The sequence below is a fragment of the Dendroctonus ponderosae genome, unplaced genomic scaffold (genome assembly GCF_020466585.1).
Source record: "Dendroctonus ponderosae isolate FM_Combo_2020 unplaced genomic scaffold, Dpon_F_20191213v2 Dpon_F_20191213_2, whole genome shotgun sequence".
Classification (NCBI taxonomy): Eukaryota; Metazoa; Arthropoda; class Insecta; order Coleoptera; family Curculionidae; genus Dendroctonus; species Dendroctonus ponderosae.
The window spans coordinates 15,600,883-15,622,736 of NW_026018165.1; the positions used below are offsets into that span (position 1 = coordinate 15,600,883).

At 32.9% G+C, this 21,854-nt stretch overlaps 2 protein-coding genes and 1 long non-coding RNA gene across 4 annotated transcripts in view; 1 reads left to right on the forward strand and 2 right to left on the reverse strand.

The window, feature by feature from the left end:
* Nucleotides 1-1,875: 1,875 nt before the first annotated feature.
* LOC109544590 (wiskott-Aldrich syndrome protein family member 3) lies at nucleotides 1,876-12,904 on the reverse strand. Of its 2 annotated transcripts, none has more exons than XM_019914881.2 (11): nucleotides 12,717-12,904; nucleotides 10,100-10,303; nucleotides 9,615-9,807; nucleotides 9,350-9,558; nucleotides 9,138-9,290; nucleotides 8,706-8,939; nucleotides 7,682-7,898; nucleotides 7,155-7,556; nucleotides 2,985-6,936; nucleotides 2,314-2,517; nucleotides 1,876-2,112 (listed from the first exon to the last, which is right to left on the reverse strand). In XM_019914881.2, the coding sequence occupies exons 2-9, from the start codon at nucleotides 10,240-10,242 to the stop codon at nucleotides 6,739-6,741; spliced, it is 1,749 nt and encodes a 582-aa protein (XP_019770440.1). In that variant the 5' UTR covers nucleotides 10,243-10,303; nucleotides 12,717-12,904; the 3' UTR covers nucleotides 1,876-2,112; nucleotides 2,314-2,517; nucleotides 2,985-6,738. The 2 variants fall into 2 exon arrangements, with proteins under 2 accessions (XP_019770440.1, XP_019770441.1); XM_019914882.2 differs by lacking the exon at nucleotides 12,717-12,904 and adding an exon at nucleotides 12,302-12,481.
* A 495-nt stretch (nucleotides 12,905-13,399) lies between these two features.
* On the forward strand, nucleotides 13,400-15,174 carry LOC125503526. Its single transcript, XR_007280944.1, has 2 exons — nucleotides 13,400-13,584; nucleotides 14,465-15,174. It is a non-coding gene; the product is annotated as an uncharacterized LOC125503526 (long non-coding RNA).
* Nucleotides 15,175-18,566: 3,392 nt separating this feature from the next.
* LOC109545771 (slowpoke-binding protein) overlaps nucleotides 18,567-21,854 on the reverse strand; it is a 13,740-nt gene continuing 10,452 nt past the window's right edge. The window contains exon 8 of the mRNA XM_048664306.1: nucleotides 18,567-19,397. Within this exon, the coding sequence (XP_048520263.1) occupies nucleotides 19,274-19,397 (124 nt within the window). The 3' untranslated portion in view covers nucleotides 18,567-19,273. The remainder of the gene's footprint in view (nucleotides 19,398-21,854) is intronic.

Genomic DNA, 21,854 nt, shown 5'->3' on the forward strand with positions numbered 1-21,854 from the left:
GTTGTCGAATGACAGTTGAGACTTATTATTTAATGGAGTTGATGACATTTTTAATATAAAACCATACTTACACACTTTTCGATCTGTTTCAATTTCAATGTTATTTAGAACAAAACAAATCACGATCAGATCACTGTAAACACCAATGTCAAATGACTACTTAACTTGTAGTTATAATTTTAGGGAGTTTGGACGTTTTTCGTATCTGCCGTAGTTTCCAAGAGCCCTCTACTAGTCATGGAAAAAACTTATCCTGTATATATGATTTTGTTTATATCGTATTTTCGGACATATAACATTTAAAGATATAGTTTTAATCGGTTAAGATTTAACCTTCATATTGAAGCAATGTTGGTAAAACGCATGAATTTACGTTGTTTTAATTATTAGGATTTTATTATGAACATATTATATGATGTTTTTACCTGTTATAACCCACATGTAATTTACTTCGGGATGTTAAAACATTATTCACACATGAACTATTGTTGTCTATGATTGTCTGTCGGAAGGCTTTCATAGTCGGCGCTTCAGTTTTCCATTTCGACATTGCCGAACAGATCAACGTAACACAGAATTGTTAAATTTAATGTTTTAATATTATAGATATAGGATATAAATTATATCTTACTCTTATAAATTGGAAAACACCTAAATTTACCCGATTGTACTACTGGTGAGATAATGTACATTTATTCAGGGACCAAATTTAAATATGTTCTCAAACATCGTCGGTGATTAATTTATCAACGATTCCTTATTAAACCTGGAAAATTGACTAATCTTTTAACATCCTGCAATTATAAGTTGAGCTTGCAAATCGATACTATGTATCTCTAGTAAAATTGTTGCAATTTTTTAATAATTATATTATAAGTCACATTGTACAGTTGATATTAAATGTATGTACATTTGATATTTTAACAATGTCAAACATTCTTGCGAAAAGTAACTCGTATAATTGCGGTTTTAGTGAAATCGGCAAACTGCCTGCAAATTTTTATTATCTGTCACTTCAGTTGTAGGAAATACTCGGGTAGAAATCCTGCAGACAAATCACCGTAAATTGGAAAACTTATTGTTTCGTATACATTCATGAAATATAATACTCCAGGTTACAAGTTTTTGCGGAATAATTATTGACAATACTTTAATTAGATCGTCTGCAAGTACTTAAGTCAAATTTGGAGGATTACAAGAATATCACTTAATACAACTATTATTAAAAACTTTGAAAAAAATGGTCGTTTGCGAGGCGCCAAAGACCAGAGACGCAGAATACGCATTTATGCTAATTTCATTATATCTTGAATATTTACTTCATCATACGAAATTTTCCTAGATTTTCAAGTTTATTATTTTCAGTATACAAGCTATTTTAGCTGAATAAGAAAGATTTTAAATAGTAACTCAGTAGAATTCCTACCTACATTGATATATTAAGTATAAGTACTATCAGAAAGGCTCTAGCACAGAATATACTGAGCGTAAAAAGTAACGTTCGAAACTTCCGGTTAGATTTGAAATTTTTGAAATTACTTTTTTGCTGTTTCTATTGTGAAGACCATTCTTCGTCCTTATAACAATTGTTGCATTGAAGGATCTGTCAATAATTTTTCAGCAATTACGATTGCTCCTACATGTTATCGAATCACATTTTCCCAGGAAATGTACGATTTCTTCAATTTTGTTTGCACTATATTTGACGTTTTATAGTTTTATATTTTGGTTGTTAACATTGTATTATTTATTTTCTAATTAAATTATCTTCGTAAATCGAGTTTGCTCTCATTATTTTCTTGTCATCCCATTAATGCAAACCATGTTAGAAAGCATGTTTAATTTAAACGGGACATTGAATTCAATAAAATAATGTTAAAGGTGCATTATTCTTTATTTTCATCCCTTACAAATATAACTTTCTTTATCTTTTGTTAACGATTAATCATATTTTTTTACTGCGTTTAGTCATAAACTCGGCTCAAAAATATACGTTAAAATGTAACATTTTAACACACTAAACTACTTTCTTTTTTGGGGACTGTTTTCTCTTGGTTCCTCCCGATTTCATTTCTGATAACTTTCGCTTCTTGCCCTTCTGTTTTTCGTATCCTAAAACAAATATTTCTTGTAATCAAAATTATATCAATAATCCGATATCGCTTTAGATTGATGGATATTACTATACACACTTATCATTTCTAAACGTTAACAATTTTATGTATTGGTTGTTTTTATTGCATGCCAGACATTGTATATCAGCTATTTTTATATTTGGAATGCTCTAATTATTAAATAAAAATGCTCTCTAACCTGCTTCAGTTGACTCTTCAGTTGTAACATCTTCAACTTCTTTAACAACTTCAGTAGTGTTCTTCAGATGTTTTACAATAACTTTCCCGGAAGGTCTAACAACAACATCGGCATTATTGAAAGTGGTTAATTCCCCGCGAACAGTCTTCAACTTTGGAGTCTTTTTTATAGCTAACTCGGGCACTTGAATTTCATTTGGATTTCCTGTAGATAGAAAGGCACATTTATTTCTGCTATTATTTAAAACCAACAGCGGATAGTGTGTTGTAATTCTTCCGCTAAACTCATGATCAGTGGAATTAAATAACCAATCGGAAAGTGTCCGACTTCTAGTCATTATCTGGCGGACCACAGGCAAACGGCACCTTCTTTATTTAAAAAATTAATAACAAATCGAATTATAAAATAAAACTTTTTGTATTTAAAGTGAAACCAAATCAAAGAACTAGTCCCTATAAAAGGTTTTAGATTTGTTTCCTCAATACAGGAAATTTAATAAAAAAATTAAGTTTGGACTTTACTCTGACTAACATTACTTCCATCGATCGCCGTAAATTGATAATTTAAATAACCGACAATCATGACATCAAATTTAGTTATTTTACTTAAAAAGTAGCTTCTAAAATGATATATTCGATTCAGGAGTAAAGATGTAAAAAGTAAGTACTTACTCAATGAAATGTATATGGGTACACTTGAGCCTCTATATGCATAAATATTCAAACTCCTTACATTGTCCATTTTTCCTGGGAACTCCTTTTCAATAAATTGTACTATGCTAAACACATTTTCGGTCAAGCTTTTGATACTCATTTTACTGTTTCCAATTTGGACAGCATGGCTATCACTTTTCCAGCTCAGGAGGAAAAATGTCCTTTTTAATGCTTTTTCAAATTCTGATTTCAAATTTGTTGCTTGAAGCTTGATGGAAATAGGGACTTTCCGCTTCTTGTAGAAAATACTGCCGCATTTATGAACGACCTTTCCACTGATTTTACCATCGACCAAGAACTGGTCGTAAAGATCGACCAACCGATTCTTCAGCTCAAATGTCTCGTATTCAGTTCTAAACTCATGAAAAGTCATAATCTTCTTGATCCCCGTAACGCCTTTGGCTTCTAATAGTTTCTCGTAGTGTTCCACATGTCTTTCATGCTCTTTATTTGGAATACCTTTCACATCAGGAACAATCAGACAAATATCAGCATCTGAATTTAACGGAGAATTAGCCAAAGGAATGCGATATACTTGCTTGTTGGTCCCTCGAGACTTAGGAATCTTGAATGCATTTATTTGGAGAAATAGTGGAAAATCTTCATGAAACAATTGTTTTTGAAGATGTGGATTTTCGGATGCTACTTTTATTACACCTTGAAGTGCATTTTTCACAGCACTAGGCTTAATCGAAACTGTTCCACTGGCTTTCATTTTCGAAATAAAGAACAGTAAAAAACACTTAACAAAATTACTTCAATAATCACACTAAGAATAGGGTTATGTACTGCAAAAAGAAGGCACATGGTGTCTCAAACAGCGTTGCCAGGTCAAGAACTGTGAAAGCGGTAGAACCATAAAGTAAGTAAAATAAAATATTTTACTTTCTCTGTGGGTAGAACCATATACTCGTTGTAAAAGTATATGGGTAGAACACATAAAAAACGCTAGATTTTTATCCATTTAAGTAAAATGAAAATAAGAATATTTATTATTTTGAGCATAAGTTTTTTTTATTTTGAGCATATAATACATGTAAATTATTTACAACTCTTTGGGGCCGTTTAGAAAAACATTGAGCGCTTATTCCACTGTAAAAGTTTATCCAAGTTACTTCCGAGTCAAAAAAAAGACAATTGAATTTAACTGATGAACATAACAATGTATGTTATAAGCAAAAAATACATTTATAATTAATGATAATCCCGGCTGCATCATCATAACTTTGTACAATCAGTTTCTAAGAATAATTTTGAATAAAACAATTTATATCAGTTAAAATGTTTTAGGTACTATGTCTTTTTGCACCACATCTTTCAGATATGTATCAAGTTAATTCGGCACATTACCTTGAAAAACATTGTTGCCGTTTTTCTAATATAGTTTTTTGCAAATTTCTCAGTTTTTAATAACAATTAATTTTTTCACTATTTTTTCTGTACTCCTAAAACACCGCCAGACAACACCTCCAAAGGAATGACGCCACTTTTGAATCACCCTGTATATAAAAATAATTATCAACTGAGATTTTGATGCGTAATTTGCTCAATTATTTATTCATGGCAGATTCTTTTGCCTTTTTTGAGGTAGTTTTCAGTACTGAGTAATTCGTTAGATGCTCACTTCGAGTTGAATCTAGTTTAGCCAAAAAATGTATATCGGCAGGAAAGGGGCGACGTGTTCTGGTAAGAGCCAATTTAAAAACTTTACAAAATTTAACAACACTAAGAATTGCCAATTTGTTCTAAAACATATTTTGATAAAACTTACATTCCGGACACATTTTCATTGTCTCTGTGAATTTGTCCAATAAGCAGAATCTGATTGAGCCATGGTGTCGGTTGAAATTAGTAAAGCAAATTCCAAACAATTAAGGAAATTATCGTGTCATTTAATCTTTAAGTACTTTAACTAAAGTGCTCAATAGCAGTGAGCCCCATTTCCGACAAACATATAGCGAACACAAATTAAACGTAGGAAACCGTATAAAGCATTTTTTGAACTATTGACCACCATTATTATTCCATTTCTTTAGTGAGAAGTTATATTTCTCTCCTTAGGTCAAAATAATAAAAAAGTGCCTAGATAGTCTATCTTTTGGGAAAATTAATGTAACTAAGCTGATGAAATTCATAAAAGTAAGTTCAACACATTGTATCATAATTTTACTTTTATTACGATACTTTATTACCATTACATGTATTTAAGAAAATTACACAATCAAATTATTAGAAGATTATTTTTCAATAGTACACGTTACTTAATGGTCTATACAAGATAAATCTGCAACGCTTAGAACAAAAACAGTGTTCCCCACATATAATATGTAAATTAAAATACCAGGCTGTACAAAAAGGTTAAATAGGGAATAGTCGTACATTATGTACAATAAATTATTTAAAAAAGCTGTTACCATTATTATGAGAAATTTAATACTGTAGATTTGGCATACACTATTTGGAATTATACTACTTAACATTAAAGCGTCTTTTACATATGCAAGTATTTCATCAGATTTGCAGTAACTTATTTAAACTTTAGACATTTGAGGGTACCGAAACAGTTTCAATTTCCACTGTATTTGATCTCTGACTAAATACAATGGTTCAGTTGTACAACTCTGAATAAGCATTTATTTTTACCTTGTGCGCCTCTAAATCAAAAGCACGACTCTTTAAAATTTAGACCCAAACTAACCCAAAGAATGCGGTACCAAAACTGATTGTTCAACCAGCAGAACATATCGATATGAGTGTGCTAAGAGCGTCGGTACCACTAGGACTTAATTCAATTTGTAATAAAACACACATAAGGCACAATTACTTATTTTCCTTACTAAACCGTACTTGGGCGAATTTATACTTTAACCGAACATACATGCTTTTAGAAATAGTAAAATCTACTTTCCGAACAAAAAAGTAAATATCCTGGGTGTGCAAAGCAATTAACTTTCGTAAGAAGGATGTTTACGCCCAGTCATCATTTAACTTGCGGCATCTTGAATGGATTTCACATTATCAATGAATCATTCTGTATATTTTTAGATGAACATATTTATACATCCTGTATATTTGAACAGAATTTTTGAAATAAAATTGTGCAAGATTAAAATATGTCTATACCGATTGAGTTAGGAGATATCGTAATTGTTTTAGATTAAATTTTGAAAACGAATCAATTGAATCTAGACACGCACAGTAATAGATGATAAAGAACAAAGGACCCGAAACACATTTAGCTAACTAACATCAATTTTACTTAAAGCGGATTTTAGTTGCAATAATCATACTGAGCTTTTAATTACAAGAAAAATAGTCGACTACGTAAATAATGGAGGTTGCTTATAATTGAAAATAATTATTCATTTTGCTCCGTGGACCATAAATATTTATTAACATGATTGTACAGAATTAAAAGTGCAATTAGGAATAAGGGTTATAGTACATGAATACGACGAACTGAAAATTTCCAGTCCAAGATCATAATCCATAGATACACGAATAATTTAATTAATTTTGTAAAATCTGGCTTTTCGCACTAGAATATTTGTTTTGTCGAAACACGAATGGATTTGATCATCTTAGCGAATATGTAGCCAGAAATTCCAGCTGAAGTAAAATATAGACACTGTTGCACACAACATTCATACTTACATAACGATTCTTCAGTTCAATAAGCCTGTTGGCTAACCTCACTTGGTTTTCTTAGATGTCACGCGGAAGTTTCATTTTCACCCCATCCCTCTGAGTCACATTCACTATCACTTCCTGACTCAGAATCGCTGAACTCGACCGCAACTCGTCTGGCCAAAATACTGGCGACATCGTGAAGCCCATTCACTCCTCGGTCCACTTCTTGGCGCTGTTCACTTTTTTCGACCTTGCGCAACTTTATTCCATCTCTGATAGCCTGAAAAGAATTTTACTATATAATATAATATTTATATAAAAAACTCTGTTCACAGTGGTGTAATTTGGGTATAAAATCTATTGAAAGTCGAACCTATTCATATTGTTTTAGGATCTCAAACAAAAAGATGCTATCTGGACGTATGTATTGATATTACGTAAATTGTAACAGCTCCCATACTCTTCTTAAAATACTAAACACATAGGTGTAGTTCTTACCTTTAATAAATCGTTCCGTGGATCAGCTAACGGAGGCGCTAATTTCCCTAAAACACGATCTTTGACGGGAGTCAGTTTCGGGAGACTCGACAAAGCCCTGATTAACTCGCCATTCATCACCAGACCTCCAGGGGGAGCCTGCACACTATTCATCGGCATAGGTGGCGGTGGTGGTGGCGGAGGTGCAGCAACGACTGAAAGATGCGGACTGGCAACTCCAGAATTCAGGTTCATAGAGTTGTTATTTTGCTTAGGAGGCGAAGTTTGCCTCGTAGGTAAAACTTGTTCGGTAGGAACGGGAGGCGGAGGCGGCAAGTCTTGGATGTGATTGCTTGGTGGAGATGTAAGGGGAGGCTCTGGCGTTGAGACAGACGAACGGTGAGGGCTCTCAGGCATTCGTTGCTGAAAACAATACAGCAATATAAGATGCGTCCATGGTACATACCTTAAAAATGGTTAGCATTTCACGAACTTTAATAATAAACCTATTTTGTGCAGTGCATTTACATTTAATAAACACACCATACCTGCATCATATGTGGTGGCAATCCATTTGGTGGTGGTGACGTGGCTTCAGGTGGAGGCGGTGGTGGAGGTAATTGATCTCGGGCTGAAGAGAAGCCCCGTGATCTAGTTGGCGTTCCTGCCGTGGGAGTACTTTGATTTGAAGGCGGCGCTGGTGGTGGCTGACTAGGTCGAGATTTGGATCGCGTTGGGGTACCGCCAGCATAGAGTGATTCTGAACTAAAAACAACAAAAGGTTTCGACTCGATGAAGAAATAGCTAAAAGCAGTGAAGAAAACCTTATACAATTTTGAGCACAAAAGGCATTACGAATTAATACTCTTAATACCCATAAACAAAACCACAGTTACACATTCGAGAACATTATCCAAGGTCGCTTTTATGTATGGATACACACTTTTATATAGAATGAGTCAAAAAGGCACAGAACGCAATGTTACCTTTTTTCTAATGGAACACTCTGCATTTTATTCAATAAGTAAATTCTTCTCCACGTTCTAAACAAAAATCCCCTAATACATTACATGATTAAATTTAACCGTTTTGGAGATATCGAGTTCTGAAAATGATGTTTTGATGTAATGCGCCAAATGATTAATAAACTATATAAAAACACTGCTCATCAAGTAATCTTAGAAAGTTTAGATCACTATAACAACGCCAAATCATTCTTTTGTCCTAAACAGTATACATAATTGACTGGAGTGTCAAAAATTCGTTTTATATAGCTATATATATATATTTGAGCTTTAAAATGGCACGTTTAAGTGAAACTGAGCGTATTAGAATATTAACGATGATACTATATGGGATTTCGATGCGAAGTACGAATATATCTTCATGAAACATTTCCTGATAAATTTTGTCGCAGGGGACAATTGAATGGCCAACTCGGTCTCCCGATTTGACACCACTTGACTTTTTCTGTGGGCTCATATAAGAAAGGCAGTTTACAAAAATAGTAGTTTAAGAGTTGCAAGACAGAATAAGTGAACTAAAAAATAGTAAAAACCGACTAGTGCATACCTCAGAGGCCCCTGTCCGTACATTCCATGTTGATAAGGGTTATGATCCTCGTAATTAAGAACGCGGCTGTTATTCTGATAGAGAGAAGGTGGGCTCAACACATCGGATACTTCTTGTTCTCTTTGATACGATCGTCGAATCTCTATGGAATTAGGTCGGCGAACTAACTGTTCTTGGTCAGGAGGGAAACCATCTACTTCGTGCTGATAATGGTTGCTTACTTGTTGTGGGGTTCTAAGAAAAAATCAATATTAATGAAACACAATATTAAAAATCAAAACCAAATAATAAAATAAATTTTTTGAGTATACGTTTCTTAGTTAATTTAATGATCAACAAAACAAATACAATACAAATATTCCAAGAGAAAGTTTTTAATACAGCTTAAGTTATATAATTTAAAGAGTGTTGAGCATAAATAATCTTGCTTACCTATAAATTGTGTTCTGTGGCATAATGTATTCCCCATGCTCAGTTGCAATTTGTTTATGTTTTTCTCTGGTATTATGGGGTTGCCTTACTCTCTTTTTGTGTCCTCTGCCTCCTTGACCACCGTCAGCTGTTCCTCGAGCAGTTCTATGCCCTCTATAATAAAGTAATGAAAAAAATACTCTAGAACGACTTTAGATTTTGAATTAACACACTTATTTCTTCCTTTATCGTGAATAGCCTTCTCAGTGTCATTTAGCATTTCCGCTCTCCATAACTCAAAAAAGTAGTTAGGATCAGTGTAAAATTTGAGGCCGTCTTTACCATCGTCTCTGTAGCAATTGAGTTTGTCCAGCGGCGGTGGTCGGTCACAGGAATTATATGTTTCTTGCATAGCAGTAGGCATTGTAGCACGTGAGAATATCTACAATAATAAATCAATAAATAAGTGTAGTCACAAAATACAAACTATGTGTTTACCTGCTGGTCAAAAATGGTGGAACTTTTAAAAGCTTTTCTCATATGAATATCCTGCAAACTGACTTCTTCTACTGTGCTGTCAAGTTGAGTAACTTTTACTGCCAATCGGTCAATTCTAGCTTGCAGAGAATTTGACCGATCATTCAGTTGTTGAGCATCACGAGCTAGTTCACCAAATAGATCTTCAGCATGTCTGAAATTAAAATATATTATAGAACTTTTACGCAAACATTGATATGCAGTACGAATTATGAATTATGCTTAAACAGAATCCATAAATTTGAAACTTTATATTATATGCAGGGTGTCCGCAAAAATCACTTGTCACTCTTTAGCAACTAATTATATCATGAGATTTTATGAGCCAGTGAGAATTCAGAAAAAGTCAAAAGAATAATATTTGTTTAATTCAGTATCTCGAATACATCGGCAAACACTAATAGCTACTGAGCATATCAGTACGTGTTATTGAGTCTTCCACTCACCTGGACAATGAAGATAGCTGTCTAACTGTATTTGCTAAAGTTCCATTTGTAACGCCTTCTAGTTCAGAAGGAAGTGGTAAATCTTCAGGAAGGGTTCCACGCGTAATGTGAACGGGTTCAATAACACGCTTAGGTAGAGGCATCTTCACGGGAAGTTATCTATCATTAAACTGTTCGTTTGTCATTGGTTTCATCAACACTAATCTGAAAAAGTAGCACTTATGAACCCCATGAAGTAAAATCAGCTATTTTAGAGATTGGTGGTGTAAAACATATTGGTGAACAAAGTCTGACATAATACTAGAATCAATTTGTTCATAGTCATAATGACTTAATGAGTATTGGAATAAACTTATTATCATATGTTTCGTTGGCATGCCTATTTGTATCATAAATATCAAACAAATTCCGTTTTATTCGAATTAATCAAAAACTGCCATTTTCCGACCAGAAGCCGTGACCATAAATAAGCACTTTTCTTTAGTATTCATTTGTTTTATTTTACGCCAAGTGTTGAACGTCTCATTGTCACTGTAAAGTATTTTCATTAAAAAGTAACCGACATGCTTTTTTAATGAATTACGTAGGCTTATCGGCAACTTTTGTCCAAATTTAAAGTTTACTTGAAATTTGTAATTTATGTGCTGCCAAGTTGGGCGACAAATCGCAAATTAGGTGAAAATCAAATTTGTGAAAATGCGACTCAAATGTTGAAATGCGATATGCGCCAAAATGGGCCGTAAAAGTTAGCACCGCCAAGTTTTGGGCGACTTTTCGTTGTTGACTAACTTTCTTTAACTAAACCTTGGCAACAATGCTTCTGTGTTCATCTATCATGGCGACATCACGGCGAATCGGTGCAGATTGACTATGAAACAGGAATGGCATCCACTAAGTAATCACATTCTTCACGAAAATGCCAGTAAAATTAATTGAGAAAGAAAAAAAATTTGATGTTTAAGAAGTATAATTGATCGCTTTAAAAACATTAAAATCATTTTAGGAAAAAAGTGTTGGGAGTCTACTGCGGATAAATTTTAGCGGTGAGTGGTTTAACAATGTCTAGCTTGACCGTTGGAAGAATTATAAGAAGATCGGCCAACCTAAAAGTTTCAAATATAAAAAACTAATGATGCTGATAAAAATGTTGGAAACATTAAACAGTGGAAGATATTTTTCAATGCCCTTTTTAGATGTCATGCACTCCATTCATCGAGCTTAGCAGTAGTCACGAAAGGTAATAAAAACTGTTTAATTTAAAAAAGCAAAACTAAACACAATAATTTTGCTGAGGTTGGTGATAATTAATGTTGTGTCACCCGAGTTATTAATAAATGATGAAATCATTGTAAGTTACTACAGAATTTGGAATTTCTAAAACCGTTTTTCGTATTTTTGAGTCACCAATATGAAAGAAAATGATGATGATGACACAAACTAGAGTCTAAAGATGTCGTGGATACTGTTCAATCAATCAAAGATGATGTATGCTGATAAATTACCGAAACTGGCAACTTTTTGTCACTATCGCCTTTTACACTAAAAGATCTGGTTGTATTTTTATGATATTTATAATTCGAACACTTTCGGTTTATAGATATGTAAATATGTACAGAGTTATTGATTGATTTTTCTACATCTAGTTTGACCTCTTTTCTTTTTTTGTTTTTTCATTTGAAATTTAGGGAAAAATATTTAATAGAAAAGTTGTAGATATTAGCGTCTATTTTGTTTTAAAATCATAGCAATTGATACAGGGTAGGGTGACTCATCTTCAAACTTCCTTTTTTTTAATGGAATGGGGTACTTTTTATTGCATATTCGAATTATGCGCAAATTCTAGGCCTATTCGATATAAATCTTCTATTTTGATTTTGAACTGTTTTCATTTTATTTTCTTTATGATTCGGACAACAAAATTCAGGTTTTCATATTAAGGATGTCATTTTACACAAATAGGCGTCCGAACTCTTCATGCATTACTGTAGTATAAAAGTACAGTTTTTCTATTATTTATAGAGAACTTCGGCTATAGTAAAGCAGGTTTTATGTATGATACATACCTACATATGGAGTCTCTTTATCAAAAAAAATGATAACACCTAAGTTACATATTTTTGGGGATCTTAACCTGTGCTTTAATAGGAGCGTTGATCGACGTGTGTACCTAACTGGATTTTGTAAGTACATATATAAAATTACCTCATTATCATTTCGTTGATTATATTTTGTCTTAGTTTTTAGTCTCCCGTTTTGATATCGACAGTAAGTAGTGTAAGGCAACTCAAAGTGTAATTCCTTTCTCAACCATACCGATTTATATCGACTTCATCTCTAATTTAACTATATTCTCGACACTTTCACAACCGAACTAAAAAGTCAATATTATGACTTTCTTAAGGGTGCAGTAAATCTATAACTGATCCGTTTATTCCCAATTTCATCAACGGTAACTATAGTTTAAAGCCTGACTCACTAACACTGAAAGTTTCTTCATGGCAATATAGCTTTTTTGCAATGCCGTAATCTTTTACAAAATTTAAATGTCAAGCCTTATTGCAAAATGTGAATAGGGCATCAAAACATTGATTACAATAAGCGGAGGTAGAAGCGTTACCTTCCAATTTCAGCATAAACATTTGTTGATATCGATGTACTCGCTCATCTTCTCATAGAACTCCTAAAATTAATCAGTTTTTCAAGTAACTTTGTAATATTGGATTCGCTGACAAATGGCCAAACGAAAAACGTAACACCCACAATAGATTTAATTTGACATCTGTCGGTTGCCACTTGCCACACCCGTAAAACAAAAATCACTACTTTATTGACCTGAACAACATGGCTGCCAATCGCTTTTTGGTATCCCACGGTAGAGCATAGTTTTTGCGATGATGCCAAAGAATATATTACTATGTGGCGAACTCTATCCGCCACTTCTCAAGTAGCAGCTCCAACCGAAACGCCAGCTATATCTCACCCACTAACATCTGCGGTGTTTCGATTCAAGTAGAACTTTCAATCGCATGGTGCTTCAACGCGCGCTATAACTATAATAATAATGGAACCCTTTATTTACAAATAACATATTGCAAAGGCAAGTAAGCAACGTAAATATCATTGATAAATACTTTCTATTATAGTGTTGTACACTAATTGTTATTAAAAACTCAGAAATTTGCAAAAAACGATATCAGAAGGATGGCAACAATGCTTTTCAAGACCATCTGCTTAATTAAATTTATGTAAAAACCTGTTGCTTTCCGGTACCGGTACTATGGAAAAATAGAAAGTGAAATCCGCGAGAGTGACGCTGAGAAACGTCAAATTACTCGCTGTCGAGTGACAGTTGAGACTTGACTTTGACAGATTAAATTCACTTTAATAGTAACTCGAATCTTTGTTCTTTGTTCTAATGTAGTTTGAGTTTTTTGAAGATTAACGGTTAGAAAATGGAGGATAGGGCGCCAGCTTGCTGAATGCTGGTAAGAATAAATTTTAATCTATTATCTAATGCCCAAAGCTGAGAATCGCCATTGGTGTGTGGAAAACTATAACTTTTTCTTGATTTCTTCTCCTTGAAAAATGTACTAATTTTCCAGAAAAACGTCTTTGAAGAATATGTTGCAGTGTATCAATATAATAGTAGCTCATTGATACGAAATTGAGACATTTTCATAAAGAGTGAATGTTGATTTTGTCACTTTGGAACTTAAGGGGTGAATGTTAAATTTTAATCGTTTATACTGAGCAACAATTGCGGAGAGTACGGCAAATTTGCAAATAATGTGTTAAGGCAAAGGAAACATGGTCTAAAAATTATTTTAAAATCCTAAATTCAATTCCGTTATATTTTAAAGTTTTTGATGGCTTCAGATAGGCATTTATCATTACAGAATCACTCCTTGGATGTTTTTGCCTCATTTACGGATACACTGTATCGTGGATTTCCCTGCACTTTATAAATCTGGGAAATAGTTGACATAAAAACACGTATATACTTGCCAAGTGTTTTATTAAGACTAAACATATTTTTCTGTTATGGACGTAACAAAGTTATCCTTTTCTGATTTTCAGTATCATAAAATAAGACTTTTCTTCTGGACCAGCTAAAAACAAAATAGTTACAATTTACAATGAGTTACTAGTGTATAGTTATCAAATCTAATTTTATGGTTAATCAATTGAATTTTGCATATTGGTATGTTACATATAGATTCTTGTACGTAATAAAGTTATAAACAAAACTTGTCTTTACTTTTAAGGTAGGTATATTATTTGATAACTTTATAACAAACCTGATTTGAAAGCTTTAAATAACATTACTGTCATTCTTGTCATTAATAAAATATTTTATTGCGACAGGAAGACGGAGTTAAAGCTCGTTCACACAGTGACATTAATGTCGTGATTCGTCGATTTTTCCAAGTTCTCACCTGCTGATTATAAAAGTGGCTGTTGATGGAAGTTGATCCAGCCGAGAAGTACATGTTTTCTAATTTTTATTTAAAGTTTAATAGGCTGAGAAAGTTAACCAGAAAATAAAATATATGAATAAGTTATTATAACTATAAAACCCGCTGAAGGCGCGCCGAAAACGCGAAACAAAATTATTAAAAAGGACAACTTTGAAAGCGCTAGCAGATAAATAGAACAGTAAAAGCCAAAGCAATTCTGAATAGGGGTCACAGAGGATTTGAAGAAACTAATGATAAAAAAGCTTGTGAGAGGCCACCGAAGGACTAAATGAACCCTACACATCTGTACGGCCTCTAAGAAACGAGAACGAAAAATGGTAAAAAAGTAGAAGAACAAATCAACATGGAAATGAATATTCCACCGTCAAATGTGCATGCCCTTTCGAAAAAGTAGAAACCAAGAAATTGATGAAGAAAGTTCTGGACTTGAGCTGATTACCCGTGGACCTTTGCAAGAGCCTTCAATAAAGGCAACATTCTATCTTTTAACCGTCAATAATTTTACACTCGATAATCAGATTTTAAAATTTTTTTATCAAACCATATCTCTATTCTTGGACAGCTTGTAAAACAATGTAATAAACATTTGGTAAAGGATGTTTGATTAGTGTCATCAAACTCAGACAGAAAAAAGTGTACGGTGTTAAAGCATCATGTTTTCTGAGTAATTTGGATCTTTGATCGTCTTACTTATCTTGTGCCATTCGAGAAATATATATTTTTTTGGGATCGGTGACATTTTCCGCACAATATTTATTTAGACTTTTTTTTAAATTCCAGGCAGCCGAAGCAAATGTTATTGAAAGATTAAAGTTATCAACCTCTGTCTATTTTTTTACGCATGTAACTGTATAAAGAAGCCAAATTAAAATCAATATCTTGAGGGAAACAAAAATTTAATTGGCAGAGCACAATAATGAAATGTTGATCGCACAACCTTTTTACGTGAGATTTTCTTCGCAAACAAAGGATTAAAGATCCAAATTACTCAGAAAGCATGAGAATGTATAAATTGACCAGTTAAACAAAAGATAACACAGCGGAATCTCTGTATTTTGTTTACTGGAAGTTTTAAACTAAAAACAAAATAATTTTTCAGCATACTAATGCCGACCTATGATGTCAATATATATTTATTGGCAAAATATTATTCTAACACTAAAATCTAAATGGAACATAACATTGCAAACTTCAATTGTTACGAATTGGCTACACAGCTATTAGATTAGCTTTCCTACAGAAACTTCAATTATCACATAATTATTACTAGCAGATCAGCTGACAATTTCCCTTATATTAGATTGAGGCTTTGGTAATTGACTAAAATCTTTTAATGATATTCGGCCTGTAATTCTAAGAAACTTATTTTCGCCAATGATGTAATTAGAAAAACGGTTACATTAAAAACATTTACATGCATTATTTGCACGTAGCTCAAAAATAAAATTCTAACAAACACAATAAATTGTAAAATATTGTAAGGTTTACTCGAAGTGAAACGGTGCATTTCAAAACGACACAACTTAATTATTGAGAGTACAAAATGAGATATAAAGGGCAAACAATCAATGCAAAATTTTGAACAGATTCACGTCAAACTCATTATAATAATTTTAAATGACGCTACCTGTCAAGTATTACTGATATTTAGAAGAATAGGTTTAGTGTCCGTTCACTAATAATTCCAGGCCGTAACTGAGTTAGTACYAGGCACTATTGCGGAACTGGCAAAATGTCCTTGTTGGGAATTTTATGTTAATTTGCAGCCTATAAAATTTGCCAATGTTTATCATCTACTATTTCTTTGTCGGCGTTAAATGAATCATGTAAAACTGTATCTTGGATATATTTGATTTTAAAAGTGCTTGATCAAAGGAGTATGTGAAGAGTCCTCATGTTTGAGAACTCGTGGATACTCGAAGGTGTCACGAATCAACCTAAGTTAAATAAGAATACAATTGAGCCAAGTGTAAAGAGTACATAAATAACGGTAGGCACAAACTTTATCAGTGGCAGGCACTATTAGTTGCATAGCCCCAATATGTGTTCCATATATCTCTAATGACTCAAGGAGATCCAGTTAAAGAGAATTCTCATGCTCAGACACACCCAAAATGTAAAGATCGAACACGTTTTCGTTTATTATGTTTTCAGCAAAAAAACATTCAATCATAATTTACTTTATTTCGCATAATTAAATTTGATTTTCAATTCGCTATTCGTTAACTGCTTCAAAAATTTGGATTTTATAAGAAAGAAGATTGTGTTTTCTAAAACCGCTAAGATACAATTTTGCAATTGATCAATTTGGGTCTGCAGCGAAATCGTGCAGAATTTCAAGCCGCTTTTAAACATTATTAGTTTTGCCAGGTGAAAGAGTTAAGAATCAGAATTAAGTAAACTTTTAATTTAAAAACTTTACTGGCAGATGTTTCCTAGCAGAGAGTGTATAAGTTTTAAATAAAGTTTTTTATGACCGTTTTAAAACCATTCATTTAATTGTCATCAAATCTTGTACACATCGTACTGTAATAAAAGCCAGGTAAGCCTACGTTTCACATTAGTGGGGCGCTAAAATGGGGGTGCTTTCCTCTTTTTTGATGAAACCTGTAAATATTTTAAAATGATAAATAAATTTTAAGATAATAAATATGCAGTTTGGTACGGAAAGTGAACAAAATACGTCCTCAGTTCTTTGTTCATTGACAGCTTATACAAGATGATTTGGATTTGGTGCCAAAAGGCAAAATGACGGTTGATTACCCGGTATCTGCTAACTGAAAAAAGATTTAAGTTCTTAATTCGGAGTAGATCGATATTGGCTGTTCAAATATAGGGTGTTTTTCTTAGGATTAATGGGTAGAAAATGGAGGACGGGGCGCCAGCTTACAGAAAGCTGGTAAACATAATTTGCAGTCTATCAATCCAAAGGTAATTATTTACATTTAAAGTAATCACTCAACAAATTTAAAAAGGTTTTAATTATTATAAAATATTTATGTTGGACCAAAAAAGAGAGAAGTTCCCCAGTTAATACGCCACTGCTTTTGAACAAACAAACTGTTTAAATTAGTATTTTTTGCAATTACTTATTTATATCAGTTGCACCATTTATTACAGTACCATGTGTACAAGATTTTATGAAAATTAATGGATGGAAAATTATTATAAAAATAAAACTTTTTCAATATTTAACAGCCGTTACTTTTGTTAAGGAACATCTGCGCGTAACGTCTTTTAATGAAATTATGTTTTATTGGCTATGCTCTTTCACCTATTAAAATTAATTAGATTTAACCTGGTCACCCTGTAACGCTCCTGAATATTTAGTATCACTTGAGAGGTGGTGCCATTTATAATTCTTATGATGAAGTGGATGAGCGCAAAGTATACCTATTTAAAATATTGATTTGAATGTTCCGCCTTATATATAGACGTGTTTTTGAATACGTAAATTTCGGCAATTGGCAATTACTTGCTTACTCTACCAGTACTCTTACTACGCTCGTTTTGAAATGAAGACATTGTATAAGATCATTGTACCTAATAGTTTTGCATAGTTAAAGTCATCTTAATCTAGGAATATTTCAGTCAATATTCGTGAATTTGTTCCGTATACAAAAATATGTTTCCAATTTCACTAAATACAATTGTAATTAAGCGCACTATAGTTGACTAGAGGGTTTGCTACAAGTTGACATTCTATCATACTTTGGCTGCAACTTTCAGTTGATTGTGGACATTTAAACGTTATTAGATTGAAACATAGAACTACAAATCGTTACAAATTAATTAATAGTGATTTTGACACATATCGCATATGGTAATAGAAAGATTTTGTAATATTGTTTAATAGCGTAATTGATCTTGATTGTATTTGGGTTAAATTTATCAATTTTTTTATACCATTTGAGCCACAGAATTTGTTTTGGCATCGTTGGATAGATTATTTATAATTCAATTCAGTCATAACAACATGAGTGAGGAAATTTGAGTAGTTTTGACACAGAGAGCGAAATTTGAATATCAGACACAAGGTGCAAGATTGTGCCAACATTTAATGTTTTTCGTCCCGTTTTTGATCATTTCTCGGAAGCAAAATGAGTGAAAACGTTAATTTTTACATCGTTCCGTAGAGAACTAAAAAGCCTTTTTAGAAAAGAAACCATCGATAAGGAAATGTTGGTAGTTTTCTCAAAAAGCCTTGATTTCAAGAACTTTTAGATACGCGCGTTTTTTTAAGAGTTGCAAAATCGACAAACATTACGCTGATTTTTTCGTGTGTTTTTTCAGACAAATGCGAAGTTTAAGTCAAGGTAAACATGGTGAATAAAACAAAAGTAGAAGGCAGAATAAAAATTGCAAAAGACAACGAATATGTTGTATACAACTCCTAGATGATGCCAATTTTGGAGCATCCGGTTCATGAGTAGCATGTGATCTACCAACTTGTGTTCACACATTTCCAAATTTGTTGTACCTCGTACGGTTTCTTCTAATTTAATTTTAATTTGTTCAGTAATTGATTCAGTATTTTAGTGATTGATTCCTCATTTATTGCGATTTTTGAATCGCAAAATGCGGTTTTTGAAATAACCCGGAAATAAATTTGACCCATTGTACACACAAGTGATTGACCAAATCTACATATTACGAAAAAATACAATCAAGTCTAAACTACCTTTAGCTTACACTACTATCTTAAACTACTATTGCAATCTTCATCTAGACTATTGTTCTCGCTAAGGTCGCTGTCTTCTTCTATAATATCTTCCAGAGCTCTTTTTCTACAATCTTCTACAATCACTACAGTGTCTTGTCTAAAAAAATCGTTCGCCTAAAATTAGGAAGCAAGAAGGAACTCTAAGGATGGTAAGCAATACAATTTTCGGAACATTATATAAACAAATACAGTCTGAGCCAGGAAAGATGTAAAAAAGTGGAATGAACAAAAAATATTTGAATCACATTTCACGAGCTAGTGGTGCTTATTTGAACGTTCAGATATACAAAAATGAGTTAATTCCGTGTCATACAGAACGCTTTGTAAGCAAATTTGTGAAAAAGATTGTTATTTTTTTCTAAATTACAAATAACAACGATTTTCACAAATTTTAATTACTAAACGCCTGTTAACGGGGTAATATGGAATATGCGGAATTAAGTTATTTTTTACATTTCTTAGTTTTAGAGCATGCAGAACGCATCGCGCGCTGTCGTTCAACCACTAATATGTTTTTACATTTTCTTTCATATTACATCTATCCTGGGCAAAAAAATGAAAATATTGAACCAGAAAAAATATATTATTTCTAAGCCTATGATTCATTTATAAAACATAAGTTTTCTTATTGCTCAAAAATTTTCTTTCAGAGTTCCTACACTACTGAAAACGTGTTTGTAGACTGTGAATACCATTTTCTCATAGTTCATCAATTATTTTTTTAGATTAAAGCATTTCCCCACCCTGTATAACTATATGTATAGTATATTCAATGCCATAAGATACTGGTATTGTGCAATTGGTGGCTAGCAAAGACCGTCGAAGGAAAATAATGAGACAAAGGTAAAATAAAATAGCACTCAAGCTGCATAAGCAAATATGAAACGATACTACTGGGAAGCCTTTTTCTTATTAAAATATCATACGTTACCATTTGAAATTAACAAATCATGGAAGCCAGAGATCTAGATCAGTGGAAGCATGTCGGCTAAATAGTAAAAAAAATATTTTACACCTAATAGTTTGACATATTGCGATTTAAATACAGCAACAGTTACACATTACCAGTACTTACACACAATTGCAGAAGAGCAATAGATGCAAAACTACGTAGTTTTGCATCTATTGCAAAAGAGAGTAGCAAAACAAATCTGGATAGACCCCAGATGGGTAGGAAAAGATGTCTACAATCCCACCCCTTGAAAAATTCTGGGGGAGCCGAAGACTCGATAGGAAAAGTACTACTAAATTAAGCGACACTTAACGTAGGAACTTTTGGAGTAGAAGACAGTATTCTACAAAATGCGAGATACGAAATGGGATGGAATAAACAGAAGGAACTTCGATGGACAGCATATACAGACACAGTAACGTATTAAAGACAAAACACCTCAAAACTCAGGTTTTCAATCAATGTGTGCTACCAACCTTAACTTATGCCGCATAGGCCTGGGTAACACTGAGTTGACTTGCGCTATTGAATTGTTGCCGCTCTCTGAGTTAACGAGTTATAACTCATCGGTTAATGAGCTACAAATAATTTATTAAAGCTCTACGAGACCCGAGACGGGAACTTTTACATCTAAAAAAAAGTTCTTCAACATTTTTTCTGGGTAACTTTTTACTACTTTGTTCAAACAACTAAAAAAAAGTAATCTAGATTTTCCCAGCAACAGAACTGAGTCCAAAGAAAGTCGACGAGTTTTCTTGTAAAATCAATCTCTCAATTTTTTGCATAAAATATACGATTTGCCAGCATTTTACAGTAAAACGTTAGGAAAAAACGAGGTTTTTCTGTTTAGAGACAGTGAAGAAGTGAATAAACCTCAGTTTCTAAGAGTTTTGCAAATAAATGATCACGAGATAAACTTTCGCTTTTTGAGTTCGGGGAAATATTTTCAGAAAAATTCCATAATTCCATAATTCGAACCTGCAAAAAGTTTTTCAAACATTTTTGCAAAGCGGTTAAAGAGGAAAGTGCCCCAATAAAATGTATCTTATAATTTTTCACAGAAAATACCTGAAAATTGTCAGTATATTAAGTAAAACTGAAAAATTATGCAATTTTTTGCGTAGAAAGGATTGCTTAATAGAAACTTTGCTAAAACTGAATAGACCTGAAAATTCAAAGGAACTTGAAAAATCTTCAGAGCAATGAAAGCGGCGAATTTTTCAAATATTTTTTTGTAAACTTTTGCTCTCTGGTCGTTTCTTCAAGATAATCCTAATTACTTTCGGTAAAAAACTGAATAAAATCATTTGGCTTTTGTGCTAAATTCGAAGCAGAAATGGGTTTTCTGAATTTCCCTGCAAACCGATGAATGAGGCGAATTTTCTAGCAAAATGTTGTAATTTTTGGCTGAAAACGGGAGGAATTTATTTTCGTTTTTGTTCCGAATTCGACGCTGAAAAAAGTTTTTGTAAAGTTTTTACAAAGCTTTAAATTTATGTTGCAATTTTTCGCCTCCATTTCAGGACCTCCAAATCGTCAGTAGTTTTAAGTGAAATTACAATAGAGCGTTTTTGAGAAGAAAGTAAAGCAAAAAACAAATTC

Coding starts and splice junctions, on each gene's coding strand:
- LOC109544590 (XM_019914881.2), bottom strand. CDS start 10,242: ATGCCTCTACCTAAGCGTGTTATTGAACCCGTTCACATTACGCGTGGA. Junction 9,559..9,614: donor CCACCATTTTTGACCAGCAG/GTAAACACATAG, acceptor TTATTATTGTAG/ATATTCTCACGTGCTACAAT. Junction 8,940..9,137: donor CCACAGAACACAATTTATAG/GTAAGCAAGATT, acceptor ATTTTTTCTTAG/AACCCCACAACAAGTAAGCA.